This window comes from Apis florea, unplaced genomic scaffold, assembly GCF_048593485.1.
Source record: "Apis florea isolate Af1SG1 unplaced genomic scaffold, ASM4859348v1 contig_3391_pilon, whole genome shotgun sequence".
In the NCBI taxonomy this organism is placed as follows: Eukaryota; Metazoa; Arthropoda; class Insecta; order Hymenoptera; family Apidae; genus Apis; species Apis florea.
In genome coordinates this window covers 1168268-1189794 of record NW_028256754.1, presented here as the reverse complement: position 1 = coordinate 1189794, position 21527 = coordinate 1168268, and the positions used below count along the sequence as shown (strand labels likewise).

At 24.6% G+C, this 21527-nt stretch overlaps 1 protein-coding gene across 8 annotated transcripts in view; it reads left to right on the top strand.

Annotated features, from left to right (window-relative positions):
• The window catches only part of Ca-alpha1T (Ca[2+]-channel protein alpha[[1]] subunit T), a 190110-nt gene extending 170119 nt beyond the window's left edge, over positions 1-19991 (top strand). For all 8 annotated transcript variants that reach the window (XM_086912427.1, XM_086912429.1, XM_086912428.1 and 5 more), the window contains 13 exons: positions 304-469; positions 3988-4334; positions 5749-5941; positions 6007-6156; positions 7261-7641; positions 8493-8685; positions 9330-9591; positions 9677-9807; positions 9898-10047; positions 10599-10891; positions 11387-11660; positions 12555-12814; positions 14633-19991. In XM_086912427.1, coding sequence (XP_086768553.1) covers positions 304-469; positions 3988-4334; positions 5749-5941; positions 6007-6156; positions 7261-7641; positions 8493-8685; positions 9330-9591; positions 9677-9807; positions 9898-10047; positions 10599-10891; positions 11387-11660; positions 12555-12814; positions 14633-15526 — 3694 coding nt within the window. In that variant the 3' untranslated portion in view covers positions 15527-19991. The remainder of the gene's footprint in view (positions 1-303; positions 470-3987; positions 4335-5748; positions 5942-6006; positions 6157-7260; positions 7642-8492; positions 8686-9329; positions 9592-9676; positions 9808-9897; positions 10048-10598; positions 10892-11386; positions 11661-12554; positions 12815-14632) is intronic.
• The last annotated feature ends 1536 nt before the right edge of the window (positions 19992-21527 follow it).

The following is a 21527-nucleotide window of genomic DNA, read 5'->3' as shown; positions in this document are numbered from 1 at the left end:
TTTTTGTTCTACTTTCGGATCTTAATCAGTTAAACAGCAATTAAAAGTATATTTATTTATTAGAATTGAACACGATATCTGCTAGTTAAATATTAATTTCTTTTCTCCTTCAATTACTTCTTTAATTACATGCAAGGATATTCTCAAAGCTAAATATCCAAGGAGTGGAAATTTCCACTGTACATATCGTTCCTCAAACAACGACAGTTACAATAACGTCCATTCAGGACAAACGAATACACGAACATGTTTATGCTCTAGTTTCTCCTTTAATGTAGTAACTTTCGGAAAATTACATTTCAGTTTCAACGGCGGTTATTTACACGGTTCGATAAGAAATGACACACAAAGCGACACACCGAATAATCGAACGACCGTCCTAACAAGCAATAATCGTAGTCTCAGCCCTAATAATTCCATCGAAAGCCGTAGCTCCTCCATTAGACGTTACACAGCAACGCCCAATCAAGTAAGTGTTTTCAAAAATTATAATGAATTATCGATTGAATAAGGGAAAGAAATTTTTATATTTTCTAAAAATGTGTATTGTTTTTATTGAATTGGGAAAAATAGATCTTTCGAAATAAATGAGTAAAGAAAAAATAATATTTTTATTTTTCGTATGATATAGAATTTTACGAATATATGTATATATTTTTTTAAATAATAGTTACATAAAGAAATAGTATTTCAAAAATAGGGAGAGAATTCATTTAAAAAAGATTCGACTCGAATATCTTCGAAATTATTGACGATATTGAAGAATGTTTCGAAAGAAAAATTGAAAATTTCGAAAGATACATAATATGACATAGACAAATTTTTCTAATTGGACGCGTAAAGGAAAGTTAATTTTGTTTTCTTAAATAAAGTTACTTATTTTCTTATACAGTAAGTGACACAACTTGTTAAAATATCAATAAAATGTAAAATATTTGGATTGATTTAAATAATTAATTAATTATATTTTAATACTCGTATTAAATATTATATTGAAACAAATATTTTATTAAAATACTTATATAATATTTAGAATAAATAATTTTTAATTTTTATTAAAAACTTAAATTATTAAAATTATTTATATTTCAATTTATATTTAAATTTTTTAAATTATTTTTAAATTTTTTTAATTATAACAAGTCTATTTTTAGAAATAAATTAATTTTCTAATTTTTTTTTTCATTATAATAGGAATGTAATTATGATTAGAGATATGCAATTTTTTAAAATCTATATTTTGTTTTTAATATTAAATAATTAAAATTTCTTTAAATTATGATAAATAAAAATAAAAATTTCTGAAATAAAAATTTTAACAAATTTTCAGAGATTTAAATAGTTTGTAAAAATTATTTATAATGTACTTTTTATAACGAACATAGTAATTTTAAACTTTTAAACATTTATCTTTAAACATTTTTTTTAGATTTTAAAAATAATTTAAAAATTTGATTTCATATCATTTAACAAAGAATATTTACAAAAGTCTTTTGCTTTCATTCGACATAATTTTTTATTAAATGTGCTATTAATTAAAAACGATTTTTTAGAAAAACAAGTTTTTTTTTGACAATGAAAATAAAAATACGAACCAAAGGTGTTATTTAACGAAAGTATATATTGTTACCATGTATTGTAATATATATATTCCATGTATTAAGAGTTTTAGGATTACAAATTTCTTGAAAAAATTTCAACAACTTTCTTTCACAATGTCTTTCGAATCCAGATAAATTTTCTTATTTCAAACTTTTATTCTTTAAAAAATTATTATTTTATTATATTTATTATTTTTGAAAATGAATGAAAACATAAATTTTCTTTTCGAATTATTGTGTATTTTAAGTAAATTAAAATTTTTTGATTTAAATATCTAAATATTGATATTATATATATAGTGAATTATAGTAATTATAAAAAGTCATATATTTATATCTTAAAAAAAGAAATTCATCCGTTTTGATAAATCTAATTTTATTGAAAATTTATTTATATGAATATAAATTTATTTTACAAAGTTTTTTTGCATGTGTGAAATCAATTCTCAAGTTTTTATATATATATATTTTTTTTTCATATTTTATACAATATCGCGTGGAAATATTTTTTACAATAGAATAATAGAATACTAAAATCATCGTTAAATGTTAAAATATCGTTAAAATATATTAATAAATAAATATATATACTTATTAGTATATCTTTATTACAAAGTTATATTTTTTAAAAAATATTAGCGAAAATATTATTGAAACTTTAATTGAATTTTAGCTTTGAAATGCTTTGAAATGAAAAATAAAAATTTACTTTGACCTATACATTCAATATTTTATAATGTAGAATTTTAAAATAGAATTATTATTGATTTCGATAGCATAATTTATTAATTGAATTTTTAAAATGCGACTATACTCCTTAAAATGTTGAATATATAATATTTACATATTGCAAGATAATTATGACAAGAATGTTTCCATTATTATTATTTTTATTATTATTATTATTATTATTATTATTTTTATTATTATTATAACAATATTTATTATTATTATTATAACAATATTTATTATCATAACAATTTATCTTGTGCATATTGTATAATCTTTGTGATTTATATTTCAATTTATAAATTCTCAATCCATGAATCACGAAGAAGTTTACAAAATGATTTTGTGAAATATTACCATAGTTATTTTTATTCGCAGTTATTTATATAAAAAATTTTATAACGAAAAATTTTAATTCTTTTTACATTTTTATTCGAAATAAAAATAATAAATAAAAAAAATAATTATTTTTACAAATAAATACTTTTACAATTTACAAATAAAATAGAAAATAAATTCATTTAAATAATAAATTCTGAAATTCATTTATTATATATTTATTATAATATATTATATATTATTTATTTATTATATATATTACTTTTAAATAATCTATTTATCAAATGTTTTATTATTTCAAATAATAATAATGAAAATTAAAAATAACAAATAATAAAGTTCTTGGTATATAAGAAATATAAATCTCATTTCATAATCAAATTAAGAAATAAATTAGAAAATATGAAATAGTGGTGTAGGTGATATACAAATTAGTTTGAAAAATTTATATTCATAAGTTGATATTTTTATTTTCTTTATTTCTAATATTATGTTGGCTTTAAATTATACTAAAATAATAAAATAACTAATATTGGATAAAAAAGTAAACTTAAAAGCAAGGTTTCATTTTCTGTTAGTTAAATTTCACTGATTTTCAGCCCTTCAATTAAATTTAAATAAAGAAAAGTTTTGAAAATAGAAATTTGTTCTATTTTGAAAATAGAACACATAAAATTCTACAAGAATAAAATATCTTGATATTTTCGTAGCGAAATCAAATAAAAAATCTAAATAACAAAAAATATTAGATAGCAAAGATAATAAATATTAAATTGAAAATTTATTTTCAAATAAAAAAAATACTCTTAATATTAACATTTTATTATGATTTACATTCATTTAACTGCTAATATTTTTATTATGTATAAAATTTATAATATATTCGAGATACTTTTTCAATTTTAGAAATTTAAACAAACATAAATATTTTTTATACATGAATATATAAAAATATAAATTATGACTTATTTATTAAATAAAATTATCTCCATTACATCATTATATTCTATTCTAATTTCACGAACTTAAATTACTTGTAACTTAATAAATAAGTGTCGATTGATTTTATATCAACTTTTGTATTTCTTTTAATATTTTACATTTCTTCTTCTATAGAACTCCAACTGTTTAAATATATTAACCTCTATATGTATATAAATAGAAAAAAGTTAGAAATGTTTCTGATTTCAAAGTTATTGAAATCGATGAGATATATCTTCTTATAAATAAAATATTATCGATATTTTAATTGTGCATACGTTGCTCACATATAATATTAAAGGTGAATCTATAGTTGGAATTCATATATATTTTGAAGATGCGATGGATTAGCGACCTTTCGCGAAGAAACTCGTTGCGTGGAAACGAAAATGTTCAATCACCAACAAGGAAGACTTTGCCTCTAGACGAGGTGCCTATGCAATGCTCAACGGCACGTACAATCAATAATTTATCAATGGAGACTGGTCCACTGCCCAGAATTAAACGACTTCCCGATCAAGATGATGACAATCCTCGTACAGACGAACAGACACCTCCCTTAAATGGTCATGGTAGTGCGAGCAGTATCGAGAGAATTAAAAAGATTTTCATGTTTTTTGAACCTAAAGGATGCCTTAAGGAACGCGATGATTACTCATTGTACATTTTTCCACCGAATAACAGGTAACTTTATATATTAATCGTTACTAATAATCTAATAATAATAATAATAATAATAATAATAATAATAGTTTATCATAGAAAATTATCATTTATATTATATGAAAATTGTATGAAATAATAAATAAATGTGACTTAATAAGTCACATTTTATAATTTTTACAAAAAAACAGATTATCATAAAAGATTTGTAGTTTATAAATTAAAAATAATTATTGAAAATAATTATATAAAATTTGTCAGTTAGTTTTCTATTTAATTTTAATTTTTTTGAAACGTTTCTTTTTAGCTATTAAATGATATAAAAAACAGAAAATCAAGAATGAGATAATGAAAGTTTTCTTATGATATATTTAATATAATATAAATATAAAGATTAATTAATAATATAAGTATAATATAATTGTGTGATGTTTATATTTTATGACAAATTTTAATAACAATATAATAATTAATTGATCGTTAAGTATATATATCATATATATCTAATGAAGATTTATAAAATTGTTTTTATAATATTATAATATAGTAATTAAAGTTTTTGTAATAATTTATAATTTCTTTCTTCATGTTATAAGTTTTTATATATATATATATATATATATATATATATATATATTATTCTATTTGTAAAAAAAATATGATTTTCTTTACTTCTTTGAAGATAAATATTAAATCTGGAAATACAAAACAATTTCATAACGACGTCATAATTTTAAAATTATTAATATTTATTAATTGTAAATAGTAATTAAAATATAAGATTTAGTGATTAGAATATATCAGAATAACATCAAATTTCTTTAAAAATAATAAATTGTATATAAGAAAATTTTAAATAAAAAAATTGTGAAATTTTTTAATATTCATTTTAAATATATAAACACAAAAAAAGGAATTAAGTATTATAATAATATATTTAGGAATTTCTTAATTCTTTATTTACAAGATATTATATTAACATTCTTTTTTTAAATAAAAATTAAAAATCTTTAAATGCTGTCTATAAATTCTTATTTAATATTATTTTTAATATAATTTTTATACGATATTAATTATATTGATTAAATTCATGTTTTAATTTTTAGAATATAAATTTAACTTGGTCAATTAATCATTTCCAAAAATGTTTTTAACTCTTTCAAAATCAAAGATCTTTCTATTTTATGGAAAAATTTTTTGTTATCAATTATCAATAACAAAAACAGATTTATCTTAGGAAAAACAAATACATTTCATTTAATTATTTAATAAATATTTATTAATAAATATTAATTTCAATATCATTCAATATAAAATATGAATGGTTAATATGATTATATATAACTAATTATAAATATTTAAAAATATTAAATTCAATAAAAAATATAGCGTATATATAATTGTATAATTAATAATAAACATTTACATTTTTCAGATTTCGTGTTTTATGTCGATTATTGGTCGATCAAAGATGGTTTGATAACGTGGTACTTTTTTTTATCGGTCTTAATTGTATTACATTGGCAATGGAACGACCAAATATACCACCTGATAGTGGAGAAAGACTTTTTTTATCAACTGCGAATTATATTTTTACCGCGGTGTTTGCTGTTGAAATGTTTATCAAGGTGAAATGAAAGTTTGATAAATATTAAACGAATATAACTTTGACTAAGAAGATTATAATTCGTAGGTTGTTGCATCTGGTATGTTGTACGGCTCCGACGCTTATTTTACTTCAGGTTGGAATATTATGGACGGAGTTCTCGTAATCATTTCTATAATCGACTTATCAATGTCCTTACTGTCGTCGAGTAGTCCAAGAATATTTGGAATATTGAGGGTATGTTTCCTATTTTTTATAATTTTAATGTAATTTGAATTTTGTGGTTTTTTTATCATAATATTGTATAAAAAATATTTACAAAGATAAATTCAATGCTTTATTTTAATAGAATGAATAGAATTTATAAAAATTATATAAATTAGAATTTTAATGTTCTATTCTAATAAAATAAATGATTGTAATATAGATTTATTTGTTACAATTACATTTTTTAAATTTTTTTATTTTATTTTTTTTTTAATTGTATTCTTTTAATTTTTTTAAAAACTATAATATGTTAAAGCATCAATTTGTTCTATTATTATTATACTCGTGCAAATTGAATTAAACCAAAATTACTTTTAATATTTTGACAAAAGATAAATATTATTTGTTAGAAGTTTGTTAGAAATTTATTTTTAAGAAATAGAATAATTAAAACAAAGACAATTTATTATCATTTGGATATTGAAATAAATTTTTTTCATAAAACGAATATAAATAGTTAACCTTTTAATGTTGAATGACGTTTGAGGCACGTCATATATATCTCAACTTTACAGTGATGTGCCATATACGTCATACTTTATATCAAGTTAATAATCAATAAATAAATATATATATATATATAAGTCAATAATTGACAACATACACTTTTAATATTTTAATATTATATTTATATATAATTTTTTTATTATTAATTATTAATAAACGATTAATTAATATTTGTAACAAATTGTAAATATAAATTTACACATTATAATATATTATAATAATATATTACACATTATAACGAATGATGATATTTTGATTCATAAATTGTAACTATTTTTTATTTGTAAATTGTTCTGCAAAAGTTATAAGAAATTTATCAATTATAAACAAACATTTTTTTATCAAATATATTTAGTATTGTTAATCTGCAATTTATATTTTTTATTTAATATTTAAAATTTTTTAATATTACTGTGTTTGATTATCTAACAAGATAATATTGTTCGTCGAACATAATTATTTAAAACTACAACATATTATTCGAAAAAAAATCTTTTTCAAATGAAAATTAATATTGATTAATATTAATATAATTAAACTTATAATACTTAGTCCATATCTTTACAGGTTTTTAGACTTTTAAGGTCACTAAGGCCATTACGGGTTATTAATCGAGCTCCTGGTTTGAAACTGGTTGTTCAGACATTGTTATCCTCTTTACGACCTATCGGCAATATCGTTTTGATATGCTGTACTTTTTTCGTAATCTTCGGTATCTTGGGCGTGCAGCTCTTCAAGGGTGCCTTTTATTACTGTGAGGGGCCTGATATTAAAAATGTACGCAATAAGACGGACTGCCTGGCCGACAAACGGAACGTTTGGTTAAATAGAAAATACAATTTCGACGATCTTGGAAAAGCGCTGATGTCGTTGTTTGTACTCTCCTCGAGGGATGGATGGGTGAACATCATGTACACTGGATTGGATGCTGTAGGCGTCGATCAACAGGTAACATGGTCGAATGCGCCAATTTTATTTGCATATTATGTTACCACTTGATTAATACGCATATAAAGGAGGATCATTTATTTTTTGATAGAAGATCTTTTTTCTTTTTTAAAATGATATTTCGTATTATTAATCATATCTTATATTTATTTAGAGAAATAATTAAATAATACATTTATTCGTATTAATAAATGTAAATTATGTTTGTTTAAAAAAAATTTAATGATACAAGAATAGTTATTTTTTATACTATTTTATTATTATTTTACCTTTTTTAGTATAATAACAAATCTAAAAAATAAAAATATATATTTTTTATGTAATTTTTTATTTCATACAAATTTTTTTTAAAGATATATAATAATATTATTAATATAAAAAATGTAGTATTTTTAATTTTATAAAACCCAACGAAATAAAAGATACGGAAAATTTTACATTAAATATTATATAATATTTATATAATATTTATATAATATTATATAGAATATTTAATATTCTATAATTAATAAATATACATTTGATTAATAAATGATTAATAAATTATTAAATTTTTTCTATACATTTTGTTTTATTTAATACATTTTTAATCAATATTTACTTATAATTTGCTTTCATATTTGTTTAAAAATTTTATGAATTTTATATATAAAAATTTATTTATTTTCATACAGAGAATTGTACTCTTAGTCAATATTTACAATATATTTTTTTTTTTATTTGAAAAATTTATATGTATAAATATTGTATTTTAAATTTAATTTATTTAGATATCTAAAATTATATCTTTTTAATATGATAATACATTTAGTATATTAAAATTTGAAATATCCTTTATTTCTCTATTTTAGCCAATCGAGAATTATTCGGAATGGCGGCTATTATATTTCATAGCTTTTATTCTACTCGTGGGCTTCTTCGTCCTAAACATGTTTGTAGGCGTTGTAGTGGAAAATTTTCACAGATGTCGTGAGGAACAGGAAAAAGAAGAGCGCGTAAGAAGGGCTGCTAAACGAGCCTTACAAATGGAGAAGAAACGGCGAAGTAAGAAAAAGAGAAACTGCTTGACTTTATTTTAATAGAAATAAAATAAAAATATATATACATTGATATATATATATATATATATTCTTATAATTTTTTTTCAAAATAATAAATAATAAATTTGTATATAAAATAATTTAATGAAAATGAAATGAAAAAATAATATAATAAAATTTTTTTATTATAAAATAGAAAAAAATGAAATTAATTTATTTCATATTCATATAATATTTAGTATTAAACATAGAATACTAGAAAGAAACATAAAAGAATAAAATAAATAAACTTTTTTATTTTGATCAATCTTTTGTTTATAGCCGGATATTCTTTTGTTTTTTTTTTATTACTTATAAAATTTTTCATTTTTTTATTAAAAAATTTTCTGATTCAATAATTTTTTCTAGATTGCTATTACTTGTTTTTGCCACCAATTTATATTCTAAATTAAAAATTTTTTTATCAATTATTCAAAAATCAGAAATTGAATAATATTAAGACTTTTAGATATTGAAATAAGAATTAATATGAAGAAATAATAAAAAAATTACAAAAAAAAAACATTATTGTAACCATAAATATTATAAAATATTATTAAAAATTATTATTATACATAATGAAATTATTAATATTAATTCAATTTGCAGAAATGCACGAACCGCCTTATTACACAAATTATTCAAAATCGAGACTGTTCGTACATAACGTTGTGACGTCTAAATATTTCGACCTAGCAATTGCTGCGGTAATCGGCCTGAATGTTGTTACCATGGCAATGGAATTTTACATGATGCCAAAAGCTCTGACTTATGCTTTAAAGATATTTAATTATTTCTTTACCGCGGTCTTCATCCTTGAATCTTTTATGAAGCTTCTTGCCTTAGGTTTACATCTTTACCTTAAAGACAAGTATGGGATATTTTTTAAAATTTTTTTCTTTTTTCTTATCTTAACATTATGAAGTGAAATATTAATAATGAATATTTAATTCTAGATGGAATCAGTTAGATGTAGGAATCGTGATACTATCGGTAGTTGGTATAGTACTTGAAGAAGTTGAGTCGAAGATCATTCCGATTAATCCTACTATAATTCGAGTCATGCGAGTTTTACGAATCGCCAGAGGTAAAGTTTGAAGAAAAGGAAAGATTAAATTTAAGAAATATTGATAAGTTAGTCAAAATGCAATAATTTTTTAAATTATTATATTTGTAGTTTTGAAGCTGCTCAAAATGGCAAAAGGAATACGAGCTCTTTTAGACACGGTAATGCAGGCATTACCGCAAGTTGGAAATTTGGGACTATTGTTTTTTTTGCTCTTTTTTATCTTCGCAGCTCTTGGTGTAGAATTGTTTGGACGTTTAGGTAAACATTAAAATATAATCCATGTAATTGGAATGAAATATATCCTTATTATGGTTATAATTAAAAAAAATACAATATATTAAGAAATGATCCAAAGAGATTTATTTTATCGGAAAATAATTATTTTTCAATCAATTCTTCTTAATCTAATACATTGAATAATTTACATTCATAATGAAATTATGACTTAATTTATTTGAAAAATAAATATACATGTTAATTTTCTATTATAATTAAAAATAATTATAATGCATTAATTAATAACTGCATAATTTTTTTAGATTTCTTTACATAATTATTTATCAAAAAGAATTTAATATAAAAAATTACATTGTTCAAGTATAAAAATAAATTATTAAATAAGTGGAAGACAGTTATAAATAATTGAATATTTATTATATTTTATTGAATTATTATAATACACATATCTTATTATCATTTTTTAATGATTAAAAATAATTAAAAATAATTAGAACACTCAATGATTTATAATATAATTGATTAATAATATTTTACTTATTTTTAATTTACTTAGTTATTTATTATTGCAGAATGTAGTGACGACATGCCTTGCCAGGGTCTCGGAGAGCATGCCCATTTTAGTAATTTTGGTATGGCGTTTTTGACGCTTTTTCGCGTGGCCACTGGCGACAATTGGAACGGTATCATGAAAGACACTCTGAGAGACGATTGTGACGAAGCAGCGGACTGCGTGAAGAATTGTTGCGTGAGCACCATCATAGCCCCGATATTTTTTGTAATTTTCGTGCTGATGGCACAATTCGTTCTTGTTAACGTCGTCGTCGCTGTACTCATGAAACATCTCGAGGAGAGTCACAAACAGGCAAGAATACTTAATTTGCTTTTTAAATCAATAATATTCATTTAATAATGATTCGAAATTAATACAAGTATTCACATAAAATCACTTATTCACGATCAAAATATTTAAATTTTAATTGGATTTGCATAAATAAAAAGACTTCCAATTCAAAGTTTTAATATTTCAAAACAGAAAATTTTAGAATTAACGTAACTTATCATATATAAATACTTTCAAACGTTAAAATTTGCAAATTTATCGAATTCTACTATAAAAGATTTCACTAAAAATTTAAAATTGATTTTAAATCTTTTTATATGCATCTATTCCAAATAAATTATTATTTTTATGTTATATTATTTATAATTATACAAATTTTATTATTATAAATATTTTCCCATATCGTTTCAAATAATAAATAATGTTTTACGCATGATATTTTAGAAAAATGAAACAGTAGTAAGTATTAAAGTATAAAAAAATTTATAAAATACTGATTTTGAATTTATTTATTAGATGGAAGACGAGTTGGATATGGAAACACAGCTAGAAAGAGAATTGGCCGCAGAGCAAGAAGAATTATTGGAAGTAGAAGAAGAGGAGGAAGACGATGAAACTATAAAACGGGAAAGAGACGACGGTGACATGGACGAAGATGACGACGTTAGAGAACGCGAGTCTATTTTAGTGACGAATGAAAAGATTCCTGCTAGCAGACCTGGTCTCGCGAAAGTTCGTTCCTTGCCTGCAAATTTTATTTACAATCCGCCACGGGAGAAAAGTGCAGACGGTATGTTTACATTCACATATTCAACGATTCAATATTAGTTTATAGTTATAAAAAATCTGATCAAGATAAATTATTATATTTACTGAAAAAAATTTTTTTAATTTTATAGTAATAAATAAACAATATTTATAAATGAAATATAATGAAATGTCATAAAAATATATTTTATTAGTATATGGTTCTTAAATTTGTGTTTGTTCAATAAATTAATCGTTTGAAATTAAATATATAATCAAATTTCGAAATATTATAATACTTTTTTTTAATATTATAAAAATATTATATATTATATTTAATATTATATAAATAATATTAGATATTATTAAATCTTATTGATTTATGATTTTTAAATTTAAATTATTGAGCTTTTAATACAATTATTCATATTTTGTGTAACTTTATAAAATTATTTTATGTTATAAATTATTTGATATTACATATTACATATTAAATTATTATTATTTAAATATTATTTTCCAATATTATTAAATATTAATTTAGATTAGATTTTAATTTATAATAGACAATATTTAAAAATAAAATAAATACCTAATTAAATAACATCTAATTAAAATATTATAATTCATTTTATTTAAAAATTTATCTGTATTTATTTATATAAATCTATGTATCTTTTTTAAGTCAACATTAATAATTAATTTCATTTATAATTTTACATTTTAATATTATTATATTAAAAAATATATAATTTTTCAATTAAAATTAATCTTCATACGTATCTGTTTTTTTACAAAAAAATTAATAACAAATTATATTTCTTTCTACATCAAATTTTTTATATAGTGAATAACTTACGAGTTATTATTCGAAATATTCATAATTATTAATGACTCTTTTTACAAATATTTAAAAACTATCATATCTATTTTACAGATGGAACGATATCAGTGTCATTATCGCGACGCAGTTCGTATCATCGTTCTAGTTCAAGGCCGTCCAAGTTCAAATCGAAACGTAGACAAACGTTTCACTCGGGGCATCATCAGAGGAGATCCTTACTGCCGATGCATTTTGAAGTCGCCGAAGTTTTCGAGAAGCCTGTGAGCAATTTAAGTGTGCCTCGAATCATCCCTCAACACAGCTATGGTGCAGCAAGTCGAGATGTCAGCCACGTGCAGCGTCAAAGGTTACAGGTAAAATTATTTTTAATTAAATTAAAAATAAATTACAATATATGTTTAGTTTTGAACAAGTTTACTAATTTTTTTATTTGTTTAAGGAAAAATAATTTTTATCATTAATAATCAATATAATTGTTTGAAAAATTTAAATGTGCAGAAAATACAGAGATACAAAAAGAGTATTTAAACGAAAAACATTTAAGAATATAAAATTGTTGAAGTTTATTTTTTAAATTATAAGCATTTAAATTTTACAATAGAAACGAAACGGAATTACCATCTATGATATATGTTACAAGTGTTAATAACCATTGTAATATCATGGCCAATGTGAATTGCAGTACAGAAAACAAAATAGTTGATTGTTAAGATTTAATAGAGTCGTTTTCGAAACTCAGCAAAATGAAGCTGTTTTCTTTCGCTTTCTACGTAAAGATTTTTCACAAACAGATTTTTCACAGTTCAATGCTTGTAACAATATTTATGTATATTAAGTTATATTAATCATAAAAAATAAAATATAAATATGTTACTTACTTAAACAATTATATATAATTGTGTGCCCATTTAATAAAAATTACACGGATCAAAATTTTATAATTAATGTATATTTAGATATATATGAAACAAAGATATTTCATTTGATATAAAATTAAATTGCTTATAATTTATATAATATTTGAAAAATAAATTTTCAAAAATATTTTTTCATACTAACATTTGAGTTCATATATATATTTTAATTATATATTTTAATTTCTAGAATCATAGTTCATTTAATCATTCTATATATATATGTATATATTATATATATTATATATATTATATAAATATACAAAGTGCCATTGAAATATATAAGGATTAATTTAAAAATTTTATTTAAATTAAATTATTTAAATTAAATAAATGTAACATCTGAAAACTTTCTACTTGAAACTACTATAATAACTTTTAAAAGATTTTATTTTCCTTTTTATAATAGAAAAATGTATAATAAAATATAAAATCATTTATGAAATCTATATAACATCATTTTAAAAATAAATAGAAATGATTATTGAGATTTAAAATTGGATATATGAATTATATTTGTTGCTAAAATCATTTATATATATTATTTAATTATAATGGAGAGAATACATAGATTTATAAGTGAAAATTTTTTACTTAATTTTTCTAAAATTTCTCTTTTCAAATTATTATATATAAATATATATAATTTTTGTTAAATTTAGACAATCATTTTTACAAATAAAAGTAAAAAGTATAAAAGGAAAGTTTTTAATTTCCTGAAATCATAATTTTTATATATTCAATATTCATAATTTCCCCCCTTTTAAACATAATAACAAATGATTAAATGAATACAAATTTATTTTTTATATTTCTTGCATTTTTCTTTTCTAAAAATGACAAAATTTTCATAGTTATTTGATGTAACATATACTATTTTTTCACAAGAAGAAGGCAGAGAAGAAATAAGTAGATTTTTATTCTATCTGAACTGTTAATCTTAGCTCGTTGATATAGAATTCTTGTAAACTATGATGATACATTTTATCAATAATTAATTCATTTTACCTATGAAATAATAAGTTTAATATTTTGACGCCATCATCACGTTTTGTTTCAGTTATATCCCATATGTTTATTTATTTTCTTTGTCAAATGATTCGATTATAGATGTGCCTTTTTTGCTAATCAATTATAAAAATACGTGTAACGCAAAGTAGATAGAGATATCGATAACAATGGAACAATAATACTCATAATTTTTTGTTTCCATCTTCTCATGAATACAATATTATAATAGATAACCTGACTCCACAGGCAATCAGCGACCATGGACAAGAAAACAAGTCTCTGTTGAGCGTGAGTAAACCGCCAGCGAGCTCTTCTTCCCCTGTGTCGCTGGCCGGTTCTATAACAACTCTAACCTGTCCTAAAATAAGCAGCGAACGTTATCTAATACCAACGCCCAATATCTACCCGTCCAAGGCGACGTTGAGTCGCAGGCCATCGAGCGACACGCAGTCACAATCCGATACGAACGTCAGCATCGGAAACATCGCCTCAAAAACGGGGAACGCAATGAACGGATGCATGGAAACAGGCGCGTCGAGAAGCAATGGCGGCAGATCGAACGACTCGAAGGGGAAGAACGAGAGACGGGTATCCGCTCCACCCAAGGACGATCTTGACGTGCAGTCGATCATTAACGAAAGGAGACCGTCCAAACTGAAGAGCGGAAATTCGACGGGAGCAACGAGTATCGTCGGTGATCAATACCCCCCCTCGTCAACTCGAGCGGGAAATTATGCTCATGTCTACGTGGCTGAGGAACGTTCCGAGGAAGTGTCACCTATGTCGACCGGCAACATGAGCGACAGCATCATGGGGAGCAGCAGCGCGAGCGGGAGTGGAAGTGGAAGTGTGACTGGAAGTGGAACTGTGAACGGTAGCGTGAGTGGAAGCAGGAACGGAAGCGCTGTGGTGCATGTAACGGAAGGGGTATGCGCCACCATTGGCTCGGACGTTCGTATATACGTGGACGATACCGATTCAGCGAGCAGTAACAACCATCAGAGAAGGAAGCCGAGCGAGGGGACACCGGAAGCGTCGACGACCATTTCGTCGGTGACCGCGCTACCAGATGTGACGATAGAGGAAACGGGAAAAAGATTCGATGGGGCGTCCTCTGGTGGCCCATCGGATCCTTCTTAAGTAACGACTCCTATCTTCGATGCGTTTAGAAAAAAGTAAACAAAAACAAAAAAAAAAAAAAAAGAAAAAAAGTAATCGGTTCTACCGAGAAAAATGGTATAGATTTCTATTGCAACCGCTAGCCAACCATGGTATCGAACGGCGAAGTACCATGGAGAGTGCTGCGAGGGTTCAATGTTGGGCTCTAAGAAAGACTGTAGTGCATGACAATATAGTCGTTATATTCTAGTCACTTTGCCGCCGTGAACTTGCCAAAATAGGAAAGGAACCGAGCGTTTAGGCCGAGTTGGAAATGCTAGAAAGTGGAGGGATAGGGAAAGAGAGAAGGGAGAGCGAGTGAGATGAAAGCGAAGAGTATATAATAATAATTAAAAAAGTACGATTGAATAATCGATCATGGACAAATAAGATTAGTTGTCAGTTGTGCGTTATTAAACGCGCGGAATGAAAAGGAAGGAAAAGAAAACGTGAATGAGAGAGATTGCGCGTGTGCGTCAATCGTGAAATTTAATGTGCGTAAAACGAAAAGCGAAATCAGTTAAAAAGAAAAAGAAGAAAAAAAAAATAAAGAAAAAAAAAAGAAATGAAAAACCTATGACAATCTATTATTGCCAACGGAACCGATCTTATGTTCCGTGAAAAAAATACATCGTGGAAGTCGAATTCGTAGGAATTGGTAGGATGAAGAACGACGTAGTTTCTGCGTCGATAATTAGAGAAATTTACGTAGTCGTTAGGTGAACTTGAGAACAAGAAAAAAAAAAAAAAAAAAGAAAAAAGAAAAAAAAGAGAAAAAACAAATTTGTCGAGTCTACGCGACAATTGCAATTAATCGGACCACACTTTCTCGCCTTTCCTTTTTCTCCAACTCGTCGAATAAAAATAAACGTGTGTCGTTCGCAGGAGAGTTTCGAGAGCCACGGTAGGTCGTGGGTAGCTCTCGACGAGAGGAACGAAACGTGCCAAATCAAAGATGCGCAAAATAATAAAGGAAAAAAAAAAAATAATAATAATAAAAATGGTCATTACCGAAGTGCCAGAAAATCTAGATAAAAAAAAAAAAAGAAAAAAAACAGTTTCGGAATATAAAAGAAGAAACAGAAATAAAAAGTAGCATAGTCTTTTCGTGATCGCGAGACGGAGATTTTAGCTGCGGAAATAAAGAAAAATTACAAAAAAGAAAAAAAAAAAGGAAAATCGTGTATCAATACTAGTTAAGAGCTTCATAATAAAAAATATCCTCAGAACCAACGTAGTGTGTGGTGAAAGGAGAAAAATAAGGTCGAACAAATATTGTTACGATTGGCTAAAATAATAAACAGCCAGTTTATAGCATAATCGATTATAATGGTATTTTTGTCACCTCTTTCAAGCTAACTCTATATAAAAGAAAAAAAAAAGAAAAAAAAAAACACTCGACGATTAGCTCGGAGTTCGAGATAAAGTACGATTAGAAATTTAAGACTAACTCCGACGTTGTGATAATCTTTAATACAAATTGAAACTCGTACAATTTATGTAATCTCTATGTCAATTGGTATCACTTCGACGGGTTCACGTGGAAAGCTATGCAGATACCAGCTGCCGTGTACTTCCGGATAATCCTGCGGCGACTGACGATGAGTGAAATATTCTCTTCGTTTCCTTCTCTTCGTTTCTTTCTCGCGTTCTAGAACGTTCTTCTCATTAACATCTGTGATATACTTTAATCGTAGTGTATTTCCTACATAAAAGAGAGGGGAGAGAAAGAAAGAGGAAAAAAAAAAAATGCAATGAAAAATGCAACAAGGCGAACGTCAGAGAGAGAGAGAGAGAGAGAAATAGCGAGACGAGAACAAGAACAAAGAATAAAGAGACACGGTAAATAGAGAAGCAAAAATAGAAAAAAAAAGATAGTAATGCGATTTTTTGATAAAAATAAAATGAAAAAAACATAAAACAAGGACAAGTGTGGGACTGTATGGATGAGAAGTGAGGAGAAAAAGAATAATAATATAAAACACATAAATATATAAATTATATAGAAACTCTACTGTACATACATACACTTACGAATATTCTATACTATATACTCGGTGTGGTTTATTTTGATACTACCGCGTGCGGTAATATTTAACGATTGTCGGAGATAAATTCAACAAATTATAAACGAAGGGAGAAAAAAAAATAGAAAAAAAAAAAAAAAAATAAGAAAAAAAAATAAGAAGAAGTATAATAAAGTAAATACAATTCTATGCCTTCTAACGTTGACGAACGTTGACGAACCTTCGTGCGGTGGTGGTGCCCGCGCTTCGAGCGATCAAAGGCAATTGGCGACTCCTCTTCGTTGTCTCGAAGTTTCATAGGTTGCTATTACGTTAACGAGCGCCATATTGCTTTCCAAATAAGAGAAAGAAAGAAAAGATAACAACTGTAACTCGACTGGACCGAATGATCGATCGATTAAACGAGAGAATCGATCTTGTTTTTGTTCCAACGATGAACGATTAATAGCTGCTTTGCCTGTTACGTGTCGTCTTCGATCGTTCGATAATCATAGGCGTAACGAACTATTACCAAAGTACTATAATAGTAATATAATAGTATCTATGTGTAAATCGTTGAATCTGTTAATCAAGGCAGCTGTTAATTAAAAAATACGGAACGATCGTTTAAATCGTCACTTGTTAATCGTTGAACGTTCGACAAGCGAGACAATCGTTAGCAAGGTATATAATATAATGTATAGATCAGTTTGATTCTTCGATCGATCGATTAATCGTGTGATCAGTAGTAAACGAAACTGCTTAGTGATGTCGACTGTTCATAGCCAAAAATAACTTCGTTTAAAAGGTCTAACGTAAATCTCGTACGCGCATAATGGCGCCTATTCTACTTGTACTCTTTGGAAAATGATGGATCTCCATTGGATTGTTTGTTGCAATTATCGAAATTGGTATGTGAGATATAAAATTTTGGTTGAATTATAAAAATATAACGGTGGAATTTATAAATCGCAAAAAAGAAACACACAAAAGAGAGAAGAAAGAAAAAGAAAAAGAGAAATGTGCCATAAAATGTGAATATTCGTGGAAATTAGAACGATCATAATCATGATTGTCGCGTATTGGACCTTCCTTGGACCTTTTAATCAGAACTCCTAGATTCTAACGTATTCGTATGATACATATGTATATATACAGATATATAATAATATAACGCGCGTCTCTATGGCACCACGACCGAATTTCGATAGCTCGATAGCGTTAGACGACTGACCTCCGAATTATAGTTTACTCTAGCCACGGGATGAATCGTGTAACCGTGCGCGAAAATTCGCCGATCAGCTGCACGTGTATTAGTGAGACAGACGCAGAAGAATTTTAGACGAAAAAAAAAGAAAAAAAAAAAAAGAAAAAGAAAAAAAATGAATAAAACAGAATTATATAAACGAATCTTCATATGTATGTGCGCAACACAATAGCGGAACACTTTTATCCGTGACTGGAAAAAAATTGGATCGAAAGAAAAACAAAACGATGAGTAGGAAAAAGAATATTAAGAGAGAGAGAGAGAGAGAGAGAGAGAGAGAGAGAGAGAGAGAGAGAGAGAGAGAAAATAAATTAATAAAATTAACAAAATGAATAGTATATACATATATGCGTACATACATACGTGCACACATATACGTATATATATACACACATAGTTACGTGAATAATAAGTACAAGAAATGAAAAAAAAAAAAAAAAATCGTCAGAGTTATCAAACGTGTTATTCAGTGTATTTGTTGCCGCGTGCCTCTCGAGTCTGTTCTTCGCCCCTAAAGGAGGCAGTGTGCGTAATCGTCTATTTAAAAAGGAAAATTAAAAAATGAAAAGTAACAAAAAAATATATATATACAAAAAGAAAATGAAGAAATATGTATAAAGCGAAAATTAAAAGAAAAGAATTAGAAGATAAATAGAAAAAAAAGAAAGAAACGCGGTAAGCATAATATGGAGGAAGAAGAAAGAAAAGAAGAAAATATGGAGAAAAAATAAAATTCATGAAATAAAAAGAATAAAAGAATTAAAAAAAAATAATAATAAAACGAAGAAAGGCTAACCGCCCTCAGATGTATCGTGCTATTTTAATTACAGCAGTAACATACCAGACATGGTCCATACGACCGCCGAGAAGCGTCCCTTTTGTCTGCCTGATGCCGCGTACATGTGCGTATACGTGAATTTTTTTCGGAAGAAAGTCTAGCCACGTGAAAATATTCGATCGAATCTCGAGAAAAAAATAAAAGAAAGGAAAGGAGGAAAAGAGAAGAGAAAAAGAAAGAATGAGAGGAAGAGAAAGAGAGAGTGAGAAAGAAGAAGAAAAAGAATGAATGTGTGTGTGAATGTGAGAAAGAATGAAGGAACATGACGATAGAAGCGTAGAACAAGACTAAATATGTACAAATGTAATAAATTGAATGACGATTACGTTGAATTGACTCGATGACTTTTTATTTATTCTACTTATATTTTTCCTTCTATATCTTTTGGTGAATTGTTTATTGGATTCAGGAATAAAAACTGTAATGAAATTTATTTATTTTAAATTAGCATCATTAACATACTTGTAAATAGGATATTCAATTTTTTAAGTATTATATTAATTGTTAATTTATTTGTATACAAATCAGAAAATAATTGTACAAATTGAAATGAACTATAATTTAATAACACTTTATTTTCTTTGCACTATTGATGCTTATATAATAATAAAAGTTGTAATTATTAAATTATTAAATTTTCTAGTGATTTTATTGATAATCTTATTAAAAATATTTTCTTTTATTTATATTATATTATCTTATATTGTCTTTTATTTTAAAAGATAACACTTTCAAATAATGAACTATATCAACTATTTTATTTTTTTCATTCCAGAAATAATATAAGAAATAACTTCATTTTATATTAAGATCGAATGATCTCCAATTTTCTATTTCTCACTTAAGTTAATTTATTTGAATAATATTCTCACTATTATATACTTGTGTTGTATATCTTTATAATGTTGATATAATAAATCGGAAAATATTTCAAATATTATTTTAGAAAACATTTATTTAAATATAAGATATCGAATAAAGTACAAAATTATTTTAATTACATAATATTTAAATTAAATGATTAAATAATTATTTATTTATTCAAATAATATCTGTTATTTATATAATCATTGTTTCAATATTCTATTAATTTTAATATTCTTTAGATAATATTGAAATGTATGTTGTAATGCGTACGATATATGTATGATATCAAAATTAAATTCAAAATCAATTTCAATTAAATCTGTACCAACAGCATTAAGATTCAATATTTAAAAGTAGTTAATAATTTATCGTATTCAAATGTGAAGAAATAATGATTCTAATAATTTAAATTATTTTATAATTTTGTATTGTTCATCTCAATTTTTATTTTTTTTATTATTCATCTTCAATTATTATCAAAATTATTTAAATTATTTTGAAAAATTTAAATTTTTAAAGATATATTTTGCTAATTAAAATTTAGATTTATTTAATTTGTAATACGTTGCATTCTTAATTTATAACACAAAACAATTTTTTATCTGTAATAAAATAGAAATTTTCGTCTTTTATTTTCATTTATTAATTTTTTGTATTAATTATGAGATAAAATGTTTGAAAATTAAAGCATTTGTTTGAAAAAATTGATATGTATTTAATAAAATTTGGTTTTAAATATCAATTTTTACTTTATTTTTAAATATCATCTTATTTAAAAGATTATTTAATAATTCTTAAAATTTTTTATATTGTATAGATAAATTATAAAAACAATTTTTTTTTGAGAGAGAATTTACGAGCAGTCAAATCAACAACTTCGTTTTACCTTGATTACTCTTTCTTTCCTAATAATTATCCTAGCAATTTTCCACAAATTATAAAAAGCAATCCTGTAATTCCATAAATATCTCTTAAATATTTCATTCGATTCTGCCAAGATGTCTT